Below are 27,295 nucleotides of genomic sequence, written 5' to 3'. Positions count from 1 at the left end.
CTCTATCATGGATGTGCATCAGAAGCAGAGGTGTGTCTTTAAATTCCTGGGGAAAAGTATGTTGAGAATGGTGGTGACTATGTAGAAAAATAAATTCTGGAGAACAAAATGTCGCTCGTTTTAATGGTACCACTCCAGTCTTCATAGTATTATATTATAAAATGCAAGGAATTGTATGTTCTTATCTATTTATCTATTTCTTTTTTTATCTTTAACAGTTTTATAGTTTACTAGCCTAGGTGCCCGGCGTTGCCCGGGTGTTTTGGAGGTATGTGTTGAGCAAAAAAAAAAAAAAAAAGTGGTAGTAGGCAGGCAGGCTAAAACGTGTATCACAAAATAGGAAAAGAAAGTGAAAAGAAAAATGTCATGCATTAGCTGTTGCAGCCATCACCAAAACAGAAGTGACGTAGGTTTAAATTAAGGCTAGACAATCGAAAAGAGGCAATGGCTTTTGAAAATAGCGATGAAAAAAGCGACCCCTCCCTATAGAAAAGTGCCCAGTTGAGGGTGAAGGAATTAATGTTTTTAGCCAATTTTTCGATAGTTGTCATCTGAAGGGTCAAGCTTCAAAACGATACCGATCTTGTGAAAATCTGTTGTCTCTGTCAAAAGTTTTAGGCAGACATAAAACATACATACATACAAATTAACAGACAGGTGAGATGTCTATTTTAATGGCCAAGACCATCTAGTTAAATGTCTCTTAGTGTGTGGATGTCTGAATTACATATAACACAAATACATAAACATGACGTCATACCTGGCTCTGCTTGGCTGTGGAGGACTCGTCTTAGGAGTTGATTCTGCCAACCAAAGACAAACACATGCCAAACGAACACAAGACGATGATTGTTGTTTTATATATATATTTTATTTCACTCCACAAGTATTATCTTAGCAGACTGGAATGAACCAGTGATTCTGGCATGTGGACAAACCGACGCCCCTTTTTGAGGAGCGTCTGGTCCACCTGTTGTCGCTTGCGTGTCTAGCAACCAACTCAACTAAAATTAACTAAATTTCCCCAAACTGGAACTTTTGACACATCAGATCTGGCCCCCATCTACCTAATTTCCGGTGCAAGTTATAGAGTTTGATCCTTCATTGCACCTGCAAAGTTTGCTAACCTTACTGTTTTTCACAATTGTTATTTTTCAGCTAGACAGATAAATAGATATATAAACAGATAGATAAACCCAATTCTGAATAATTATTTTCTAAGCAGCGTTGCCCCGCAGCTATATAATAATAGTTCTTTAACTTTTTTGCGTTTAAAAAAAAAAAAAAGTAACTTTACTTTTAGAACGACACTCGTATGACAAAACGTGCTCCAGACACAGCCATCGTTTATCGTTGGTAAAAGTGCATTGAGAATGGTGCTGACTATGTAGGAAAATATATTCTAGAGCCTAATAGTATCCCGTTTTAATGGTACCACTCCAGCCTTTGTAGCTATTCAACTTTTGAGTTTAAAAGAAAAACATAGGAGGTTGTTACTTTTGGAATGACTCTTGTATTTACACTCATTGTGGACCAATTACTACGATTCTAAGAAGCTTTTGTCTAGTATTTCTTGCTCTATTATTTTTATTTTTAACTAGTAGGGTGGGTGGAGGGGCTTTGCCTGGGTTTAAAATGCACTTCAATATATTTCAATTTTCCAGATTTCCAAACTAAAAAAAAAAAAAAAAAGAATTGGGATGGCATCAGCTAGAATCGAAACCCAAACTGTAGCATTCAAAGCTGGTGACGTTACCACTGTACGAATGTGACACGCACATAAACCGATTAAAAATAAACTAAGATGAATGTACAACATGTATAACAATTTTTTCAATTTTAACCAGCTAAAGACCAATAAAACAACGGTCCGTAAAAAATCCAATCATTTGAGGCTCCTAGAGCCGCTCTGTGACTTTTTGCTTCAGAGAAGATAGTTTGGAAATATGTAGATAGACAGACAGACATATAGCCTTTTATATATTAGATTTGGCCATTTTCATGGGTAAGATATGAACCGGCAATCTTCTGGATAACAAATAGCTTCGGTGTTGATTTTGTTTTAGTAAATGTTCACCTTGTAATCTTATATTGTTATATATTTAAAAAAAAAATTACAGATCTTATCTGTTTTCAACACAGAAATCTATATAGTAATATGTTAAGGCAATTTCATTCTCGTATGCATATTATACCCCCCCCTTTTTAAAAAGATGAGATCGTCGAACATGCCAAGCAAAAAAAAGAAAAGTGCAATTAAAAAATTTCAGCATCATTGCTATTGATTCTTTTTTTTTTTTTGTCTGATGAGGTGTTATCCTTGAATTAGGATTCCACTGAAACATATATGCACATATGTAGCCAATAATGTTTGTAATAATGAACAGACTATATACCAGCTCTGTCCTGCATTCAGCACTCTTTAATAATCATGTGAGTTTCATTGGATTTACAATTGATACAAGTATTATATATATGTATATATATTTCTTATAAATACATCAACGTCAAGTAAGACACTTTATCAAATCTCTAATACTAACGATTACTGCGATACTATCCCATTGATTACTGTACATGCAATAACCCTTATCCCCGAGTGGCTTCCGGGCCTTGATAAGTGGTGACCTCCATGTAAAAAAAAAAATTCATTTGGATGTAACTTTTATTTTATTAGTTTTACATGCTGCCTTAAGAGAAAAAAAAATGTGTCAGAAAAAACAAAAATGGTTTTAATCATTTAGTAAAATATTTTATAACCTTATTTAGTTTTCTAAAAAATTTTTTAAATAAACATTTATTTCATTCATGTTTCAAAAAAATGTGTCAGAAAAAACAAAAATGGTTTTAATCATTTAGTAAAATATTTTATAACCTTATTTAGTTTTCTAAAAAATTTTTTAAATAAACATTTATTTCATTCATGTTTGCGTTCATGCTTTTTCTATATCTTTCAGTGTTGCATTTACTTGTCTCATTGATGAAGCATTACCTGAAATAATTCCAGGAATGATACTATTGAAGTTTGCTTATTGTTTTAATTTGTATAAGATATTATTTGACATTTACTGACATGTTTGTGTTTCAGAATTAAAAAAATATATATATCTGACAATTTTGTAATTTCTTGTTCTGTATGATTTGGCTTAAAATTCTCAACTGGGGTTGCTATATCCACGTTTCATCCGATGTCACCACCAACCTTCTTGGGGTACATCTTGTAGAACTCTAAGACCTGGACATAATTTTTAAACTGAACACTTTAATTTTAACCCATGCGGGTAAATTGTTCTCACTTCGTCAGCTATGACCGAGTAGAAGTGTTAATTATTATTTTTTTAAAAGTTTTGCTATTTCCAGTTAGACCAGATTGTGCACTGACATGAGCATTCTCGTGGCAGTTTTCTAAGCCTTACTAATTCCGTGCTGGCTTATGACAAATTGGAAGCGAGTGTTTTGCTTGTGACATCATCACTAAAATTGTCTTTCAGAGTTAACAAACTCTCTCCTAAATGGGTTGTCTTCTTCATGACCGAGAAGCTGTATCTACCCTTAATTATATTATTCTTAGTTATTATTACCTGTAGTAAGGACTGAACCATAAACTTTGAGAAGACTTACTTAGCACTGATTTTTAACCAACGTGTTATAGCACAGGTCTATGTGGACAATTCTAGTATGAATTTAGGCCCTGTCGGTGGGGCATTAGAATATGCTGACTGCCCCCCTGCAGAGGGTAAAAGTCCCTCAATGGGGGTCCTAGATATGACCTTAAACTATATCCAGTGGTGAGGCCCCAGCTTGTGGGCTTTGGGGAGTGTGGAGCCACCCTTTAATTACCATTGCTCCCAGGTCCACTCTGACCCGGAGTGGTAGTACCTGTTAGGGTCCCAACTATGGGTTAAATAGAAACCAATGTGAAAACAACAAATATATTCTATCAAAAAAATTTTTCTTCAAAATCTTTGGATTCGGCATTAAATAACCTGGAAAGGGTTGATATGCCGTAAAACAAAAACAACCAACCAACTAGTATGAATTTACATATAAGACTCTCAAAAGAGTAAATAAAGTGTTTATTTCAAAATTCTGTATAGATGCTCCAAGTTTGACATAAAGATTTCAAAGTTCGATTATTAGGTTCCCAAGTTCAAAAAGATGCACTTCAAGAAGGTCGGAGGATACACAATCTGAAATATTATAAAAATGCCAACCAAAATGAGAGTAGTAGTCCAATCAATCCTCATCTCAAAAAAAAAAAAAAAAAAAAAAAAAAAAAAAAACATAATTTCTCATTTTGTTTATATTTTATGAGCTTCCAAACGTTTTGGGAATTATCTTTGTTTTGTAATTTTTATTGAATCAATTCAATGCCACAAATTATGAAAATGAATTCAACAACAAGGAACACTATTATTTTCAAAACGAAAATGATTTTCTTTTTTTCTATAATTGCATGAATTGATGAATGATTATTAGAATAGAAATTAAATGATGAGCAATAATTTGTCCAAATAATCACGGAAATATATTTGGCTATTAGAGAACTGACAGCCTATTTCATATAATGGTTAGAGTGCCTGTTAATGGACTGGGAAACTGGGGTTCAATTCTCGGCCGAGTCATACCAAAGATTCAAAAAATGATACTTGATGCTTCCTTGCTATAAAAGGAATAGAGCACATTAGAGAGGACGATCATATTAGAGACATGGGTGACCTTACAGCTATAACAAGAAGGCACGCGTGGCAGGAGAATCAAGAATAAATTTTTTTTCTTCTTACAACCTGAAAAGTTAAAGTGCTTTCCTTTCCTATTTGTCTCCTTTGCGACCGAGTCTGCGACACGTGAATCCTGGATGCCTACATGTTAATGCGTGTAATGTTACAGTCATAGCTAATGAAAAAGGAATCTTTGGGCCACCTTTGACTACGATCAACCACTTTGGGGTTTTTTTTGGGGGTTTTTTTATGAGAAAATTTGATTTTGAAATCATTAAAACTGCTAACTGTATAACACTTCTTCATTATTTATTTTAATTTTTTTATTACATTTTCACCCCAAACAAGGCACAGTGCCACTTTGATGTAGGGGGTTAATATCAGGGACATAAGTTGCAGGGATACTATGAAGGGAGTTGAGCAGCAAGATGTGTTTTCACATTACACTTGAACTTCTGCATGTCAGTACAGTCGAACAAGCAGGATTCCGGAAGGGAATTCCAAAGTCTAGCAGTTCTGGGGAAGTAGCTGTTAGAGTAGAAGGCTTTCTTACATCTAGGGATCTCTACTGTGTAGGGATGGGACTTTGCTGCCTGTCAGGTTTGTCGGAGGTTTTTACGTCGAGGAGGTACAAGGGATTGTAGTTCGTTAGAGCATCCACTATTAAAATACTTGTATAACAGGCAGGGAGATGCAACATTTTGTTGATGGGACAGAGATTGAAGCTTATATGACGGTTCTGGATCTATTAGGTTGGTGACTTTTTTGAACCCTGTCCAGGAGTGAGAGACTAGTAGCAGATGCACCAGCCAAAATGTGACAACAATTAGTCTACGGATGCATAAATGCATATTAAACAAAAACATGCAATTGCATACTTCTGTCTGACAATGTAAGGATGGGCCGAATTTTTCTCTGGGCTCTACTTTTTGATATTGTATGAAGTATTCCTGGATGTAAGGAACTATTAATAACTCAAAAACTGTTCATCTTATCAAACTCAAATTTTGCATGGTGGTCACTGTTATCAAAGGGGATCAGATCTACACATCAATTTTTAAAAAATTGGAAGTTGATATAAAATTTCAACCATCACTGAAATATTTAAGGTCATTTACCAGGTGAGACTTCATTGGCTCCAATATGGGTCAAGAGTGAATCTCTTTGATGGTGAACAGAATCAAAGTTATCATGACTCTGATCTTTAATTTAGACACCCCAAAATCAGATCAGTTTTAAATTAGACCATGACTGATATTTTGACCAATTTTCATGACTATTGGTCAAGTGATGTGAATGCTGAACTGTACAGAGAAATAGTGACAAACAAAAAACAAAAAACAACTGCAAACATAAAATCTACTTTGGTTATTATTTTGTGTAAAGTTCTTTTTTTTTCTTTTTTACTTATTTAGAGTCGATTTCTGTTGCTCAAATAAAAGCTAAACGATTTTCTTTTTCAAAATTATTGTTATCAATAGTAATAATTATAATTTCTTTTAATTGTTGTTTCATTGGAAATTCTAATTGGATCACTTTTTTTTTTTTTTGATTGAAAAACATTTATTCAGAAAACTGATGCTTTCTGCTTGATGTTCTGCTTTGTACTTTGTGGATGCTAAAAATAGTGGCAGAATCAATTTGTCATTTTTTTCTTGCAGGGCCATGGCAGGGGGTAAAAGTGTGTCTGAGAACTATGCTTTCGCAGGGATGCATCATATTTTTGACCAACACGCTGCTGCTGGTGAGTATATATATATATATATATATATATATATATATATATATATAATTATTTTAATACCTACAGACACTAGTGTTTCGTCCTTTCGGGAATCATCAGAGCAGGGAGTTATGATTACAGCCGGTTGGGAGATTTGAACCTGGCCCCAAAGCCATCTCTGACTCCCATTAATAAGGAACAAACTGCAAGGCAAGTGTTAGCCGCGAGAAATACAGTTGAAATTAACATTTCTATAAAGCATAAATGGTAAGATAGCGAGAATGGTGATCTGTACGTGTGAGCTTAAGTGACCAACTTACTACATTTCAACATCGAGTGCTCAACAATAAGAACCAAGTTTTGAAAGGGCTGACATAATTATTACTGTAATTATTTTAATACCTACATTGTTTCATGGTTTTTATAGCGACATAAAAAATTTTTTCCTTATTATTTTAAAACAATAAAGAGCTCTTTATTTGTGCCTAAACCTAAATGTAGATTCCATGAACAAAACTTCTTTCTTAGAACTGCATGCCTGTGGAACTCTCTTCCGATTGCCTGCTTTCCAGCTGACAACAATCTGATTGTCTTCAAGTCCAATGTAAACAAGTTCTTGATGAACCGTCCCCCTAAGTAATTCAATTTACAAAAGTCCCACTACTTATGTTTACTACACTATAATCGCTTTGACTAATGGTATACCCATTAACCCTTATCCTTGAGTGGCCTCTGGGCCTTAATAAGTAGTGATTCCTGTGTGAAAAAAAAAGTTTGCAAAGATTTGTACATGTGACTATTAGGTTCCCAAATTAGAAATTTAAAAAAATAAGCACCTGAGCAAGTTCAGAAGTCACATCAGCTGAAATATTCTGAATATAACAATCAAGATAAGAATTGTAGTCTTGCTATTCGAATGAATGTCAAAAAGTCAATGACTTGAATAGCCATCCTCTTTTTTTTGCTTCATTGGGATACACTCTTCTCTTAATTTCCAAAAGCAAGTTAGTTTTCACAGGAAGGTGTTAACAAATATTTTCAACCAGTGAAAATCGTTTAAAATCCCAAATCTAACAAGCCGATGTGAAATCCCTATAAAGGTGGAGGTAATCAAACAAAGAATATCAAATCCATCACACCAAATCACCCGAGAATGTACATTCCCTGCCCCCCCCCAGATTTTTGGCCAGGAGAAGTGAATTTTAAAAGAACGCTTCAAAGCTCATGTACATGCTCCATCATTTTATGCACACATTCATACGTATTAAGAGATCAGGCCAACAGATGCAAATTACAACCCACTGACAAACACTAACAGAATAAGATAGGCCCACATACACACACAGTGCCACACTGCCTAAAACTCACATAATACTTGCATACTCATATTCACACTAAACACTAGCGGGCCACCTAGCATTGCCCGGTTGTAAAATATGCTTAAATGTTATTTTGATTCATACAGATTTTGTATTTATTATTATATTAGCAAGACCCACTAACCAGCATTACCTGATGGAAGCATGCCCCTCTCGTCTCGTAGAAAAATTTTAACTGTGGCTGTTGATGTTTTTGTTGCCGAACCCCCAACCTCCCCATGTTAAGAAAGGCTTTTAGAATAGACTCCCCCAGCCTCCTCATGTTAGGAACGGCTTTCGGAATGGTCATCAGTGACATTCCCATGTTAAGAATGCCTTTCGGAATAGACACTACATTTTAGCATTGGGTGTGACTGTCGAAATATTTGCCACAAATTTAACATTGATAGTCGGTGTCAGAATCTGCAAGCACAAATACTATGAACTAAGAAGTTAGTTAGGGGGTGGTAGTGTCAGTCGGATATAATTAGATTTGCTTCTTGCCCGTGCATAATAAGTTGCCCAATCTTATTTCTTAATTGTTTACATCTCTTTTATTGTTTGGTTTCAGCGTTCAATATTATTATATGACTTAATAAATGCATCTTAGTGATATATACATAGTGCATAATACAGGCTTTTTATGGCAAAAACTACTTGCATCCCCCAAATATAACTCAGATTTTCTTAATCAGCGGAAAACCTATAAAAGGCATCATTTTAAAGGAAAGTGTGTAGGTTTATCTAAGGTAAAAATTTATCCACCGCCACCAAATAATATGCTGTATATAGACAGCTTTCAGAACGGATACCTCTAATTTCCTCTGGTCATCCGTAACATCCTCATATTAAGAATGACTCTCTGAATAGACACCCCATCTTGTGAGTATGAAGAGTTTCATTCAGTTTATTATGTCATAATGTATGACACCCAAATGAAAGATTCCAAAGAGAAAGTTCGTCTTGTTTACTAACATTCATTCAATTTGTCAGCATAATTTAGGATGCTGAAACCATACAAAAGAAAAAGGAAGTCTGCCTTGTTTACTAAGATGGATTCATTAAGTCATATAATAATATTGAAATCTGAAACCAAAGAATAAAAGAGATGTAAACAATTAAGAAATAAGATTGGGCAACTTATTTCCGAAGTTTTATTACAAATACTTTTTTGGAGGAAAAAAAAAAAAGTAAATGTTATGGAAAGGTAATGTAAACATTCGTCTTTAACCTTGCAAAAATGCGACGATAGGAAAGTATTTATTTATTTATTTTTTTTTTTGCAAACAATGTGCGGGGATAAGATGTGTGTAGTTAAATGCGAGGGTGTAACTTTGTATAGTTGTGATTATGAGAGTTCTAGAATATTTTTAATTTGCTTCAGAAAAAATATTTTTGGGAAAAGAAAAAGTAAAAGTTACGGAAAGGTAATATAAACAATCACTTTACCCTCGTGAAAATGCGACAATCGGAAAGTATTTTTTTTTTTTTTTTTTTTTTTTTTTTGTGAAAAAAAAAATGTGTGGCGGTAATGTGTGTGTTAAATGTGGGTTTGTGATTTCGTATAATTATGATTATGAGAGTTCTAGAATAATTTATATTTGCTTTAACATTCAGAAAGATATTGATTCGTGTAGATGTATTTGCCATGTTGGTGGAGATTTGCAGTGTTCGTTTTTAGTATCAGTATGTGTAATCCGGAATAATAAATGTTTACATTTTCAGCCAATGAGAATACTCAGAATGTAAGTGGGGAGAAATCATTATCTTTGAATAGGGAAATGCAAAGGTACTTGTAAGTCTATCAGTGTAGGATACAGTTAATGTTAATAAGGGTAGCAAGACAGTATAGTTGTACTGAGTATATTTTTACCTGGTCATCACTGGGAGCGAGAGTAGTACTTTTTCTTTTTTTCTTTTTTTAGAGGGAAAAATAACAATTACTTTCATTGTAGATCTTTGCGATAGTGATGATGTTGCTCCTAGGATTAAATCTAGAGTTTTATTATAACATTAATGTGTCTAAAATGTTGTTATATAGTTACATAAGATATTGGCTAATAGTGTAAACATAATAAATTTGTATGTGGCATCTGTTGTTCCAAGCCTATTGTATTTTGCACCTAAGAAGAATTTCTGCAATCAATTTATTATATATAGGGATTATATTGGACCCAATATATAATAATGATTTAAAGTTTTTGAAAAAATGACTCCTGCACCACCACTGATAATCAAAACCAAAACATTTAGCTAACAATTTACTTTTTCCTTTGACGTTAATGCCTGAGCTATGAAGACATGTTTGCTGAAAGGCTAAAAATTAAAACCTGAACCAATAGCTATTATGTTACGCATGCATGCATATTCGTAATGCCATCATTCAACCTTCACCTGGCAAATTCCATTTTTTAATTTTCACACTTTTGTACCGATTTTTCCCGACTAAAACCTAAATATAAAGTTTCGCATTGGTTCGAAAACCCTATATATTAAGTTTCATGTCTGTAGACCAAAAACTGATAGAGGAGTTTGGTAGACAAAATTTTTTAAACAAATATATATATATACGCATACATAAATATATATATATATATATATATATATATATATATATATATATATATATATATATATAGAAAGAGGTTTGTGTTTACTATAACCCTTTTACGCAAATATTATGCAAGCATAAATCATGTAGAATATCTGCATGAATATAATTACACATAATAGTTAATTAAAAATGATCATCCGAAAACCTAATAGGGAATTAATTTAAATGAATGTTTAAAAGAATATGCAAATTAAGTAGATTTTTTGCAGATGAATGCAATTCCATGACCCATATATAACGAAGTTGTATTTTCTTTTTAAATGAATAGGAAAAAGTGTTTGTAATATGAATATCAATACACACACACACAAAAAAATAATTATAAGAGTGTGTATACATATATATACTAGCATGGGTGCCCGGCGTTGCCCGGGTGTTTGGTGGTGTATGCTAAGCAAAAAAAAAAAACGGTCAGTTTTTTAAACTTTGACCCCTATTATAACCCCTTAAAATCTGTTTTCGGCTCAAATCAATTTATTAAGTTAGATCCGTCCAAGGAACCTATATCTAAAATTTCAAGTGTTTAGACCCCAAAGTTTCGGAGGAGTTTGGTAGAGTTCTCAAAGGTCAAATTGTTGAACATTGACCTCTTAACAGCCAAATTTCTGGCCGAAACCTGATCACATAGATTTTCCCAAATCTCAGTACCCTGTATATCAAATTTCAAGTCTGTAGACTAAGAATTGAGAGTTATTGCGGAGGGAAATGTACACAGACAGATACAGACACATTCACTTTTATAGATAGATAGATAGATAGATAGACTAATAGATTAAACAAAAATATATACGGAAACAATTTTTTGTTTACTGTAGAGATTTTACGCAAATATTATGCAAGTATAAATCATTTAGAAAATCTACATGAATATAATTACACGTAATAGTTAACTAAAGATGATCATCCCATAAGAAAACTGAAAAAAACTAATAGGGAATTAATTAAAATGAATGTTTAAAAGAATGTTTTGCTAGTGAATGCAATTCCACAACCAATATATAAGAAAATTGTATTTTCTTTTTAAATAAATAGAAAAGAGGCTTGTCTTTTTTCTGTAGTTCTTGGTCTTCAGGCCAGGCTCAAAGGGAATGCGGTATTATGGTGAAAGGTACTAGCTGGGAGAAACTTTTGATTTTGTTTAGTTCTGGAGTGACAAGGATGACCAACGACACCCACAATCCCCCCCCCCCTTTTGAGTTGGCCATGTGCCTAAGTTTTTTGTTCATTGTTGATTTTCAATGTATTTTTAACATGAATAAAGGATTTAATATCTCAAAGTGTAGTATCTGTTCTGCAGATGCTGCACTTAAGATAATTTGTACCAGTCAATGGAGGGGAGAAACCCTCTATACTGGGACAATTATTATTTTTGGTAACCAGAGTGCCCCCTTTTGCCTACTTTTAGGGGAGCTGGTTTTTACCCCACATTAAAAGCGGCCTTGTGCCTAATTTGCTTTGGTGGGAAAGCAAATAAATACAATAAATAGAAAAGAGGGTTTTTAATATGAATATCAATACACACAAAAGAAAAACGAATTTATAGGGATATGCACACACACACATATATATATATATATATATATATATATATATATATAGATATATATATGTGTGTGTGTGTGTGTTTAGTCCTTGTGCCTGATATTTATTGGACAGTTTATTTATAAAAACTTAAGTTTGCATAAACTTTTGCTAATAAATATTTGACTAAAATTTCTTTCATTTTTTTTTTTTTGTAAACTTATAGTCATGTAAATGTTTTGTTATTTAATTATATTTTCCTTGATTTTTCATTTACAAAAAAGCTGTTCAAGTGTTAAGTTAGCACTTGTCAATTGGTGACCATTCTACTTTCAATATTTCATTCACTCCCATTTTAATATGCATACACGTTCATTTCATATTTACCTTCACCGTAACCTAACTTTTATAGACATTTTATATTAATTGCTGACCTCATTCTTTGCAATACACAAAGATATTATCATCGTCCAAACTGATCCTACCAAAGACAGCAGAACTGCAAGCACTTGTACCCCTTTAACGTAAATACCCTGACAAACCCGACAAGCAGCTAAACCCCACCTCTTCATAGTAGAGATCCCTAGATATAAGAAAGCCTTCTACTCCAGTAGTTTCTTTTCCAGAGCCGCTAGACTTTGGAATTCCCTTCCGGGTCTCTGCTTCCCCAACTGTACTGGCATGCAGAAGTTCAAGTGTAATGTGAACCGACATCTTGCTGGCCAACTCTCTACATAGTACTCTTGTAGCTTATGTCCCTGATAGTAGCCCCCTACATCAAAGTGGCAATGTACCTTGTTTGGGGTGAAAATGTAATAACTGTAACAATTGAATGGATTGATGAAAAAAAGTGCAAATTATGATCCAAGCAACAAACTCGATTTGAGCATTAACAATATATCATCGTAAATCAAAATGATTACCCAACCACGTACAAATATTGGTAAGTAGTAGGACGCTTATCCTGTGTCCTGACATTGACAGGGAAAATTAAGGAGACCAAGAAATATCTGCTCCCACCCTTGAACCACATAATATGATTTTTATTCAATTTTTTTTTAATTTTCAAGTTATAAATAAAATAAAGTGAAACGTTTTCGTTGTGAATGTTCTGCCCACAATAAAACCTCAACAGTAAAAATAAAAATCGAAACTGAGATTTCTTAAATATCAATTTATTTTCTAGTATTCAAGTTTGAAATCGATGTTGAAAATGTATGAAGCAAAGTAATTATGCAAATTCATGTTAATTTCTTAGTAGCACATGCGAAAAATATTTATCTTTGTTTTAATTTTCTTATCACTGTTTTTTTTCCTGAGGATGGGGCATTCTACCAGATGCCAAACATTCTCCCATTAGTTTAGTTACTCCAACCGAGATATCTTTTTAAGATTCTAACTGTCCCTTTAAGTGCTATTGTTTGTATTTCTTGTGCACTTGGTTCACCAGTCCTGGATATGACCTTAAACTATATCCGATGTTGAGGCCCCAGCTTGCGGGCTTTGGAGAGTGTGGAGCCACCCTTTAATTGCCATTGCTCCCAGGTCCACTCTGACCCATAGTAGTAGTACCTTTTAGGGCCCCAACTATGGGTTAAATAGAAGCCGACTTGAAAAAAACAAATATATTCTATTAAAAAAATTTTTCTTCAAAATCACTGGATTTAGCATTAAATAACCTGAAAATGGTTGATATGCCATAAAACAACCAACCAACCAACTTGTTTCACCGGGTATATTTACCAAATAGTTTTTGAAATTCTTTTTCATTAACCTGGTTGCTCCTACAATGACTGGTATGATTGATATCTTAAGATTCCAGTTTCTTTTCATACTGTACATAAGTCCTTGGTATTTTGTTATTTTCTCCCTCTCTGCTCTGTTAAGGCCAGCATCATTAGAGACGCTTACTTCAGCTAGGGTTGCTACTTTCTCCTTCTTGTCCCATATCACTATGTCAGGTTTAATAGCCACATTTTCTAGGTATGTAGCTGTAGGAATTTCGTGGTCATAGTGGATGATGTACGACTTATTTCCAACTGTTCTTTCTGGCAAACATGTTCCCAAGACTTACTGCTACATTGGATATTCAGGTTTTTACAGATTTTCCAGTGGAGATATTTACATACTCCCTTGTGTCGCATTGTATAATAGCCGTCCCCCAACAGAACTTTTGACAACTGGATGTCAGGTGGCTCACACTCTCTACTACTTTGTGGCAGAATCTGCACTTGTTGTTATTGCTGAGACCACTCATCTTTTACACTTTTTTGTTTTCCAATTTAGGAGCACATGTGACCCATAATGCTTTACTTTTTAGTCTATAAACTGAAATTCTAGCTTGATTCCTTATATTAATAAAGCATGGGTAATTAAAAAACCGGAATTGATTACACTGCAATGAAAAATGTGGGAAAAAGATAATAAAAAAAAAATTGGCTGTAAACTGGTAACTAAATAAAAAAAAAATTAATCTAATAATTTTAGCAAAATTATACACTATGCTCCCATACTTCATGCAATTAGATGCCAATACCATGAAAATATTTGAATAGAAGAAAAAAATATTTTAGATTTTAAAGTGTGGGTTCAGCAATCAAGAACTGGACTGTCAGTTTAGATTAAATCTATCTATGTACCTATAAAAGTGAGAATGTGTGTGAGAGAGGACAACTCTAAACCTATATACTCAACGAATTTTTGATCTACAGACTTGAGATTTGGTATATAAGGTATTTAGACATGTGGAAAACTTTTTAATCGGTTTTTATCCTTAAAAAATGGGTTGCTAAGGGTTCAAAATTAAAAAAATGGTACGTGGGAGTCATTGGATTTTTATCTGCTTTTCAATTGTTTCACAACTGCGCATGCACGAATCATTCACATGACAGCTTCCTTATGTTAAGAATAAGTAAGTTTTAAAACACTTTTAAAAGAACGTGTTAAGCTGGCATAATGGCTATCATACTTGAATCACTGTCTTTAGGTTTTGGTATTAATCTCAGCTCAAGTATTTTTTTTTTTTACTTAGAAGAAGTGAATTGTTTAGAAAAACATAATACTTGCATGCACATGTCTCGGTTTCTTTTTTTGTTTTTTTTCTTTTTACTGTACAATCTAACGATCAGTAGAGGATTGGCTCTAATAATAAATGTGAAATCTGCATGAATTAAAATATCATACTTATGTATATTTTACCTACATCGGGCGACCTGCTAGTTTATAATAAATTGACCCCCTCCTATGTCTACAAGCTTAAAATATTTTATTTTTAATTATTTCAGGTATTTCTTTGGTGCTGATGCATAAATATTGATTAAAAAGCTAAAAATTGTTATCTTTTAATTTTAGAACCTATTGTAACATGTTCAAGTGCTGTATATAAAAATAGAAATGTTTTTATAGAGACAAGTTCGCTCTTAGGATCAAAGTGTAGATCTTATTGAAGATTTGATTGAACTTGAGCAGAACTATGCTGTGAAAGGGAGATCAATTCAGAACAACTTACATTTGATCCTGGAGGGGATAGAAGATGACATGGAGGCCATGCTGATCAACTTGGATCAGTCCGGAACTTTCAACAGGGTTGACCATCACTTCCTGGCATCTGTTTTGAAGATCGCCAGTTTTAAACCAGACTTCTCCATTCTGTGTTGTTCACTGACGTCAGTGGTGCAGGTAAATGGAAAGCATTTGCAATCGTTTGATATTTTCTGGTCGGTGTTGAAGCTGACTACTGTCACCTCTGCTTTGCAAGCTAAGGAAGTCTGTCTAATTATTTGGGCATAGGCTACAGTTTCTGTATTCACCAATGACATTATCGTCATTCTGTCATGTTTTGGAGACATCAATATAATAACAGAGGTGCTCACACATTACAAAACAATAACAGAGACCCAAATGCAAGTCAGCTAGCCTATGTTTGAGTGCTTGGAGTGATTATATAACTTTTCTGGCTCCTTTTTGCTGAACAAATGGTCTGGTTCGAATCTTTATCATGTGGTTTCAATTGGGTCTCCAGCTTGAAAGGAATTGGTCAAAGGTACAGTTAAAAAGTGAAATGTTAATTAACACTTTGCTTCAAAGGAACCTTTCTTTAAAGAGTAGAGCTGAGGCATGCGACACTTATATCCTTTTTATCCTTTACAAACTGGCCGTACTTTTCCTGTCTGCAAACCACCTGAAGATCTCCAGCGTCATCTCTCCTCACTTCTCTGGAATAAAGGGAGACACTGGGTTTGCAGACAAATCTGTATTCAACATCTATGTGATGGAGGCTTGGGGATGCCTGATTGACATATCATTGACACGTTGAGAGACTGACATTCCTGAATCAAACATTGGCAGAGGAATCTGCGTGGAACCACACAGTCGATAGCACCTTTGCTGACCTCATTTTCGACCATTCATTCGAGGGCTGTCATAGGCCGAGGGTGAACCGCAATTTTTCAGAGAATGCTGAGCCACGCTTAAAGTTTTCCCGGTCCAGTGTAATTTTTCAGTCCTCTAGAAAGGAACTTTACAGGGGATTAGTGATACAGGGCTTCTGATGATCCATTTGTCTGGCGCTTGGAGTGTTTGGAAGAGACGGTCTATTCCGAATGGAGTTGGGTGCTAGGTACGAGTCATCTCAATAACTCTGTTCTCTTTGATCTGCCGATTTATGTGGAACATATTACCATAATTCCAGAATGGAGGATTTGCCTCAGCATCTGAGCTGCAACATGCTTGACGAAGAGGTATCTAGTTTCTTTGAATACCGCAAACTCTGGTGGTTTTGAGTGTATGTCAATGAGGTGACAGCTCATGTCGATCCTGAGCACCTCCTGCCGCTAAACATATTCTACATAATCGAAAACATGATGAACAGGAAAAGACGAATGAGGCTTCTAGCAATTCTCATGTTGTGGGAAAATAGAAACGGACATATAAACAACCTACCTGTGAAGCGCCCACTTGTCTGCTTGTCATGCGCGTTGGACAGGAAAAAGAGAATCCAAGATGGCATCTACGATATTTAACAGAAACGGTCTCATGTGATCTTGCGAGGTCACGCAATATAAAAGCAGGTCGCTTGGAGGAGTGGGAGGGTTTTTCGCTGTACAGACGGTAAACCACTGACATTACAGGACGGTTACTCAGTGCATTGGAACGAGTGAGTGAGTGAGGAAGGTTCCATTTCTACACATGTGGTTTGGATGTCACATCTGAGAAAAGACAAAGGGATTGAATTTTTTGCTGACTAGGATTTGATAGTGTTCTTCAAGCACCAGCTGATGGTCAAGATCAAATGTAATAGAAAAAGATTGCACTCTTTCGTCTTTGGAAAAGGCGGATACAACTTGTGTATACAAAAAAGAGTCAAGTATAAGTAAATGTTCTCTGCCTGAGTATGTCACATGCAGCTCCTGGTCCTGTCGCATTCCAGTCCTCTTAGTCAAGTGAACGAATTACCTACCCACCTCTACACACACACACACATCCTGGTAATAGAAATTGCATTTATCTTGGAAGGACATCATCTATTTTCCAAATTCCATCTTTTTCTTTTTTCTCCTAATTAGATCCCACTTCCATTTTACGATTGATTTATTTGTTTTCAGTTCAGTGCAAACTAGATAACAGTGGACAGTCTATTATTTAGAAAGGATTGAGAGGGTCTTACTAATCGATTTTCTTTGTTGTTCCCCCCATCTACTCATTTCACTACACTGAATTTCTGTAGATAAAGATATTTACGAAAAAATTTTAATCATCAACAATTTGTGAATATTTGAAGTAGAATGGGCCTGAATGTAAATATGGTATTGTGGTGACTGAGATGATTCTAGTTCAGAGCAGAATGGACATCTTTTTTATATTTTTGAACGAAGGACGACCAATGACCCTTATCTGTCTCATAGTTTTGATGGTATTGTGCCTAATTTGTTAGATTGTTAACTTTTACTCTTAGGTCTTGTGCCTAACTGTTAGATTGGGAGCTCTGGCAGTGTTCAAATGAATAGCAATTGTCTGATATGAAGGGTTTTCCCCCCCACATTGATCAAAGCTAACTGCCTTTCTGGACATCCCAGCAGAGAAGGCCGGCGAATGAGTTTGGCTTCGATTAGTTTTGCTTTATTTATATGAAAAAGAAAAACATGCGAAAGGATGGAATAGAGGGATTTTTTTTAAAGTCGATTAAAATAAATGTAGAGACAAGGTCCGTTCGCAAATCGTAGATATTATAATCTAGGGAGTATATAAAAAGTTCCAAATAAATGTAATGTCATTGAGAACCCACCTAAAAAGCCTTTCGTGGACATACAAAAATGTGCGCGGCCATTTTGCCTTTTATATATATACTAGCGGGGGGTACCCGGCATTGCTCAGGTGTTTAGAGTGTGTGTGTGTGCTCGGGTAGGGGGAGGGTGAATCAAAACATAAGAATAAGCGAAGTAAATATTTTTGAATATTAAATATTTTATCTAAAAAAAATGTTAAAACTTAAAAAAAAAATCGAAAAAAAACCCCAAAAAAGACTAACGTAAGGCAAACGAATGATGTTAAATGTAAAAATCAGAAAAACAAAAAAAGAAAACAGAAAAACGAACGTTAAAACTTCGTTAAAAAATCTGAAAAATAAAAAAGAAAAAAACATAGAACGTGAAAAATGGCTTAAATCACCCTGTTTCAATATTAAAACTTTAAAAATCGAAAAAAAAAAAAAAAAAAGACATCTCACACCACGTAAGGTAAGCAGGTGATACCCGGCGTTGCCCGGGTGTTTTTGAGTGTGTGTGGTCAGGCGGGGGTGGGGAGTGTTAATGAAAACCTAAGAATAAGCGAAGTAAAAAAAAAAAATGGAAAGACGAACGTCAAAAAATCTGAAAACGTGAAAAATGGCTTAAATAACCCTGCTTCAATATTAAAATTTAAAAAATCGGAAAAAAAAAAGAAGACATCTCACACCACGATTCGAACCCAAAACGTTTAGATAATGAGGCCGCGCTCTAAGCAACTGAGCTAAGACGATGTCGCCGAAATTGTGTCGCTTTTTTAAATCTTTAAACTAAATCAGGTTACGACGTCATTTGCGCATGCGTAGAACCGAACTCGTCATGAGAGGATGGTTTTTGCTGACTTTTGTAGAAAAGTGAAGATTTCAGGGTGAAGGAATTAAGGTTTTTGGCCAATTTTTCGATATTTGTCGGGCGAAGGTTGGAAGTTTAAAATGATACTGATCTGGCGAAAATCCATGACCTGTGTGGAAAGTTTTTGCGAGACATACAACCACACACGCATATGCATACATACAAACACACATTTTCGCTTTTATATATATAGATACTAGCGGGGGTGCCCGGGTGTTTGGAGTTGTGTGTGTTGGGGGGGGGTAAAACAAATATAACAAAAAAAAAGTTTTTGTAGGGTCAAACCAGAAGCCTTGAGGCAAAGGTGGAAAATAAAGTGTGAAAGAACACCTTACATGTTACCCAGTCGGGCAGCAAGGGAAAAACGTTTGAATTTATCTAATCATTAAGAATTGACAGGCGCATGAATTTAATGAGGTCAAATACAAATCCCGCAGTTAACTTTTACTGCAAGGTAGTTTTTTGGGGTTTGTTTACCCAATATTTTGGTGGGGGGGGGACTAGCTCCACATAAAAAGGGGATTGTCCAAATTGAATAACAATTGTCTGATATAAGGGGTTTGTTTCCCCCGCATTGATCAAAGCTTTATTGCTTTCTGGATGTTCCCGGCTTTAAAGCCAGAAACAACGCCTTCATTTCAGATTAGTTTCGCTTTGATACGAAAAAGCCAAACATGCATGAGGGGAGCCGAAATAGCAAGAATTTTGTAAAAGTCAATGTAAATAAATCTAGATGCGATGCGGGTTCGCAAATCGTAGATATTACGATTTAGACGGTATATAAACAGTTCTAAGAAATAGTACCCCCCCCCCCGAGACCCCCCCCCCACTTAAAAAAGCCTTTGTCGGACATAAAAAAAATGCGTGCACACATTTTGCCTTTTATATATATAGATAGATCACTACTTATTAAACTGCTGAGAAATTAGTTATTCTTAGAACTGATCGCAAGTAAAAAGGCTAGAATTTGGTAGATGTTTTACTTTTTTTGTTTTTGTTGAGTTTTTTGTTGGTTTTGCAGATGATTCATAAATGCTTTGCTCTTCACATTCTCTTGATTATTTAATGGTGAAAGAACAACTTAGCATTTCCATGAAGCAGAAACTTTTTAATCTCTTTAGCAACTCATCGGGGAACGTTATCCACTTCCTTCTCTTTTTTTTTTCTTCCGAGTTAAATAAGACTCAAACTGTGGAGAAGAAAATATTGTTCTCGATTCTGATTGATCCGCAGATCAAGTCACTCTTGCTGCCATATTTGACATTGAGATGCACGGCAGATTCATTGATTTGACTCTAATTATTCTTTCTTGCTTTGCTTCTTCAAATTGTATATCTTTCTCTTTTTTTTTTTTTTTTTTTGATCTCGGCAAACTGAAGATCACTTGAACCTTCGACTTCTTTTTTTCTTTGTTCTCTCCCTTTGATGATGCATCTTGAGAAGTAAATGAATGACAGTAACATGATAATAATAGCAATGAATCAGCCAAATACGTTCAGTTTTTTCTTTCGTAGAGCCTATTCCCATGCCATCACTAATAATAGTGTGTCTTTCGAAATTCTTACCCTATTTGAAAAGATAAACAAAATATAGAATAATTTTTAATTGAAAATAATCTGATTAAAAAAAATTAATAGCATTGTTGCTTACCTAAAAGAAAAATGAATGAAAAAAAAAAAAAAATACTTTCAACAACAACTTTTATTCAATAGTCAGTTTTATTTTTCTTCTTGAATCTATCTGGTCTAAATAAAACTATTATTTTGCTAGTGCATATATATCTATATATATATAGATATATATACTAACGAAAACGCAAGAAAGAATAGTCAAATCAATGAATCCGCCGTGCATCTGCTTGTGGTCGCATCTGCAAAGTCACTGGCGGGGTTCAAGTCTCATGTAAGACAGAGACAGAAATTTAAATTAGTTTTTTTGAGACACTCATATATCAAAATTGACAGCAAAGAGTCCATCATATATATATATATATATATATATATATATATATATATATATATATATATTTTTAATGTATTAATAAATATATTAATACTTTTAAAAGAAACAGTGATCATAGTACTGTAGATATATAAGCTCAATAGGTGTATGTGTGTGTGTGTGTATGTATATATATATATATATATATATATATATATATATATATATCTCCTAGAGCTATATTAATATGGAGTAAAAAGATCATTGTGAATTAAAAATCGGTTTCAAAAGGAAAAAATACAAAATTTACTCGAGTGTACGATTGTTTCAGAAAACGATGTTCATTTTATTGAAATTGACAATAACTGACAAAGGTTTTGTCTTGGAACATAATCTCTTCATCAGCAAAAATAGGTGTGGGGGGGGGGGGAGAAATTTAAGACACCAAAATAAAACTAGCAGTTTGTCGTAAATAAAGTGGATATTCCCGAGTTGATTTTGTTTGTTTTTCCCTTTTGCAACGGGTTTTTAAGTCACAATAATTGATCTTTTTAATCTCTCTCTCTCTCTCTAAATAAATAAATAAATGAATAACAGTAGTTACATTCCAAGATTCAAATATTTATTTTTCATGCAAAACAGCTCCTCAAACATGTTAAAATTCCAGTACATTTTTACAGATCCGTTTCGTTATGCAGAAACAAATGGTTATTATTATGTCAATACCAACTCTTTTTGAGTAAAACATATATCGAAATTTTAACATGCTGGAGGAGCTGTTTTGCATGAAAGATAAACATTTGGATCCTGGAATGTAACAATACTGTTATTCTTTTGTATATGCTCTTTTATAATTAACATATATTAAGCTTCTGAACAAAAAGGATTAGTATACACAAAGGATGAAATATAATTGCAAAGACATATTTTGCCAAAATAACATATATAGCAAATAAATGACAGACGTCTATATTACAAATTTCAAGATGTTGACCATAAGTATTTTGAGATGCACAATTCTTGACAGCGCCTGTTTCGTAGTGCAAAATAATTCATTTAATTATTAGATCAATCAGTGAATTTATTTTGCCCTAAACTCATCAGATCAAAAAGCACTTATCAGTTTTAAAAGAAAATAAATGCATATGGGCATGATTATACAATCCGATAATTGTCAGAGAAATTGCAATAATCTTTTTTTTTTTTTTTTCATTTATTACGCCATCTTTGTTATATGCTTGGTAAACACTGAGCTTCATAAATTAAATAATTGGTATAAATAAAAGATGAAATATAATTGAAGAAACATATTTCCATGTATGTATGTATGTATATATATATATATATATATATATATATATATATATATATATATATATATATATATATATATATATATACTAGTGGGGGTACCCGATGTTGCCCAGGTGTTTGGAGGTGTAAAAGAAAAAAAAAAAGAAAAATTCTTGTAGGTAGGTAGGTAGGCTTGAACCCGAACCCTTGAGGTCAATAGGCTGATAACTTACTGCCATGATACGGGGGCAGAGAACTGAGAATGGGTGAAATTAAATGATTAAGAATTTAATGAGGTCAAACATCACACCATAGTCGGGGAATAAAACATACTTAACTTTGACTGCAAACCAGTTTCTGCATATGTTGTTTGTTTCCCCGCCAAGATGTTGGGGAAAACCAGCTCCCCATAAAAAGGGGAGTGTCCAAATGACTAGCAATTGTCTGATATGACGGGTTTTGGCCGCATTGATCAAACCTTGTTGCTTTCTGGACGTCCCAAGCACGAGTGCCAGGGAGGCTCATTTTGCTACAGGTTCCATTTCGCTTGTATACAGAAAAGCCAAATAAACACATGGAGACTAAGAAATACTTCAAAAATAGTGTGTAAAAGTTGCCCAAATAAAAGATACACACCAACCCCTTTCGTAAATATAATCTAGGTAGCATATAAAAGGTTCTAGGAAAGAATAACCGGCCCGTGCACCCCCCCCCCCCAAAAAAAAAACCTTTGCTGGACACACACAAGAAATGCACACACACACACACACACACACTTTTTGCCTTTTATATATATACTAGCAAAAGTACCAGTCGTTGACTGGGTTCAAAAACAGCCTACAGAAAATGGACTCTGATTTATGAAAGCATGATAGGTTATGAAAAGGAAGGGTTGTAAAGAGATAGCTTCAAATTTGGGGGTATCAAAACCAAAGCAAAATATGATGAAAGCAAAAATAAAATAGATAAACCCCATAATTTATTATACCATACCTGTTCCCACAGAAACACTTATCACAATATTCTGTGGATCTATATTAAAAAACGAACGTTGTTAAACTTTGTGGCATATTTCCATTCTATGGAGGTCCATAATTTTATTATACCATATTTCTTCAAACTGAATCATCATTATGCCAGATCAAACATACCCATTCCTGTGTCTCGATACATCTTCTATAATTATGTGATCAGTTTTCTATAATAGTCAACCATATAGGAGCCTATTCATAACCAGACACACACACAGACGTTCAGCTTTATATTATATATATATATATATATATATATATATATAAAATGAAAATTACAATTGAATCTACCAAAATGATCCAAGATGGTAAAATTAAAGTAAATTATAAATATTAAAGAATTAATATTTATAAAATTATCTCAGCCAGATATAAAAGCTCGATAAAACCAAATAGGAAATAGAGCTTATAATTTATCTAGTGTTTCCTTTTCAGATTAAATATGTTTTTAACTCATTTCAAAGTGTTTTTTAACATATTTTATTAATTGTTTGCACACACACACACACACACACATATATATATATACACACGCACACACAGAGGATAAAAGATCAATAGTTGTGTAATTATGAATCGGCTTCAAAGGGAGAAACTTTCATGCTTTTCACTTTTGTCCTCTTTATTAATATAGCTCCAGGTAAATACACCTATCAAGTTTATCATATATCTGCAGTACTTCGGGCTTTTAAAGTATTCATACATTAACAGAAACTTTGCTCTTTTAGACGTTTGGTCTATTAATTCTTTAACTTTTAGGAATCCCAAAATTTATTAATCTGTAGGAGTGAAATAGCAAACATATGCATACATAAAATAAACATCTATATATTATTATCCATATTCGCTTCGGCCGTTATCATGCTGTGCACCCCTAAAAAGGGAAAGTGGAATAATTCCAAATAAACCTTTGTCACCCCTTAAAAGGAAAGTGGAATATTCCAAATAAATATTCTCTAATAAAACAACAAAAAAAATTGGTGTTGCATTTTAGGCAAAGCTAATAAAAATGATTTGTTCTCCTTGGCCTTCGGGCCAAGATCAAATTGTAGTATCTGTTCTTCAGATGCTACATTTCAATTTCTTGAAAATAAATAATAGTAGTAACAATAATTTTGGAAGTGTAACTTTTACAACTGAATTTTATCAAAGACTCTATCCATTATGCCTCACGTCTGCAGGGATTCCTGAGTTCAGCAAAATATATGTGAAAAGTTCAGAGGTTGCATCGACCAAAATGTTGTGCAAATAACATTCCAAATGAGAACAGTAATCTAAAGAATCGAAATATGTTGAATAAATTAATCCTCATCTGAAAATAATCAGAAACGTAAAAAAAAAAAAAAGTTATTTTTAGAATAATTAAATCTCAGAATTTCTCATTTTTATTTTTAGCCATGCTGAAATATCAACATTATTGGACCAGCAATGAAGTCCCAACTTTCCTCAAGAATAAAATATTTGATTATAAAAATAATTATATTTTCATGAGAAGTTTTTGCTTGCTGGCAGAATTTTCATTTTTTTTTTTTTTTTTTTTTTTTTTTTTTTTTAGGTAAAAAAAAAATCCCAGATTTCAATTTTAATTTACTTGCTTTTTAAGACAAAGCAGTGTGTAAAACAGACGTTAAACTAAGTATTATTATTATGATTAAAAATTAATTAAAACAAATTAAATAAATAAAACGACACAACGCATTTATATAAGCAGCTACTTTTTTTTGGGGGGGGGAGGTATTTCTTTTAAACTTTCCAAAAATGTACATTGCCTTTTTGTTATTAATGTACATCCTCTCTCTTAACACATTCACAGATATTAGTGCTGGGAAAATTAATTGGAATCAGGAATTGGAAAAATCAAAATCTTTGGTGGGTATTGGAACTAGAAAAATGAGTTCCTATTTTCTGATGCCTAAAACGATTCCTTTAATTGTTTATTTTTTGGTTTTATTTCATCTCAATTTTCCATTGCTGATAAAATGATAAATACTGATTTTAAACTACCAGTAAAAATAAAATCTATTGATCACACCAAAAGGGTATGTTTTATGTTTGCGAAAATGTATGCATATATATAAATATATGGGTTTTTATAGTAATCTGAAAAGAAAATTATCGTAAAAGCCCGTGTATTTTTATCAATATGCATTATACATTAATTGATTTTAAGGCTACTAAACCTTATATCTAGAATCGTTTTTACAATTTTTATCAAAATCCATTACATGATTTTGATTCTAGAATATGCCAAAATTTAAGGTTTAAATTTAAGAGGTCTTAAAAAGAAATTGAAATTCAGGGAATCTTGGTGTCTAATGACTATGGATGAAATTCAATGCAAATCTAAAATATTTTAATTTTTAAATGAGAGATTGTGTCCATATTATGCCCTCTAAAACCCCTTCTAAAATATTCCGAATAAATTGAAATTTGGAAAATATTTATCTGAATTTTCGCAAAGGGCTTCAACCCCATTTTTACCACCTTTTTATGTAAGTCTAAATTAAACTAAATATAGCCTATGTTGCTCATCCCCTACACCTAACAACAGTGTTCCAAAATTCATAATTATCAGTTAATCAATTTAGAAGGTGAATCCTATACGTATGTATATACACTAGTGATGGGATGATTCCAATATTTTTCCTGATTCCGATACAATAACCGATTCCGATTTTTTATAAATCTATAAATATTTAACTATACAGCTGTATTTTTTCTTTGATTACCGTAAACACGCATTATATTTAACACACATCTTAAATAAGAAAATATCTTCCTAAACGTAAAATCTACTTGTGTAGGACGATCTATAGATTTTAGCTTCACTGGTAATTTTAGAATCAATAAATATTAATTATCTTATCATTATTACAAGCGATGGAAGATTTAGCTTTAAGCAAAATCAAATAAAAAAGACAATTAAAAGAATCATTTTGGCATTGAAAAATCGGTACAAATTTTACCGATTCCGATACCCTCAAATGTTCCGATTTTTCCAATTCTGATTAATCATCTCAACACTAATATACACATAGCTAACTTTATAGGAATAAGGATATATATTCATATTATTTGGATGCTTTGGACTACTGTTCTCATTTTCAATGTTATTTGCATAACGTTTCGATCAATGTAATCTTTGACCTTCTTCAGGTGTATCTTGTTGAATTCAGGTAATCTTTGTCGAACTCGAGCAATGACTAGAGTACTTGATAAAATTTAGTTGTAAAAATGTTATACTCTTCTGATAGTTGAAGGTTCAGTCCTTGGTGCAGATTTCTTTAGTTATTAATTATTTTTTAGTCGAGAACATCTTTTTTAATGACGTTTCTGAATTTTTGAGATGAGGATTGGTTATTTGTATTATTATTCATCGAACTACTGTTCTCATCTTGAGTGTGATCTTCACAACGTTTCGGTCGATATAACCTCTGACCTTCTTCAGGTATATCTTGTCGAACTCGGGAATTTGGACTGAATTTCGAGTGGAACCTTTAATTACAGGGTAGGATGCTCTTGTTCTGTCAGCCATAACTGGATAGAGGTCCTAAATAATTCACAAATGTATATTTCGGTCGCCCACACTGAGGATTGAACCTTCAACCTTCAGGAGAATATCACTTTTACAATTTATTTTTCTCAGTACTCTAACCACTACGCCAAGGACCCGTGGCATAGTGGTTAGTTATGATTAAGATTTATTTGTCAGTTAAGGAACCAAATATGCTGACTCTTCTGGTGCATCAATCACTGGTCACTTTCTCTTAGACAGGGTCCTAAAAAGAAGTTTCAGACCAAACCGGTTATGCACAATTTTCCAAGCTCCAGTTCCTGTTTTGAATTGAAAGCCATGTTTAATTTAAATGTAGATGGGTAGCTAATCTGTATAAGTCTTGGAGATGAAAATGAGTTTTCAGTGGGAAGCTAATTCATACAAGTCTTGGAGATGAAAAAGAA

At 33.6% G+C, this 27,295-nt stretch overlaps 1 protein-coding gene across 3 annotated transcripts in view; it reads left to right on the top strand.

Annotated features, from left to right (window-relative positions):
• The window catches only part of LOC145280030 (WD repeat-containing protein 13-like), a 443,316-nt gene that overhangs the window by 361,037 nt on the left and 54,984 nt on the right, over window positions 1-27,295 (top strand). For all 3 annotated transcript variants that reach the window (XM_080131693.1, XM_080131690.1, XM_080131691.1), the window contains one exon: window positions 6,383-6,465. In XM_080131693.1, coding sequence (XP_079987819.1) covers window positions 6,383-6,465 — 83 coding nt within the window. The remainder of the gene's footprint in view (window positions 1-6,382; window positions 6,466-27,295) is intronic.

This window comes from Euprymna scolopes, chromosome 7 (genome assembly GCF_053919585.1).
Source record: "Euprymna scolopes isolate OS-2025 chromosome 7, ASM5391958v1, whole genome shotgun sequence".
NCBI lineage: Eukaryota > Metazoa > Mollusca > Cephalopoda > Sepiida > Sepiolidae > Euprymna > Euprymna scolopes.
The sequence above is the reverse complement of the archived record's forward strand: the minus strand, read 5'-3'. Positions and strand labels throughout refer to the sequence as shown.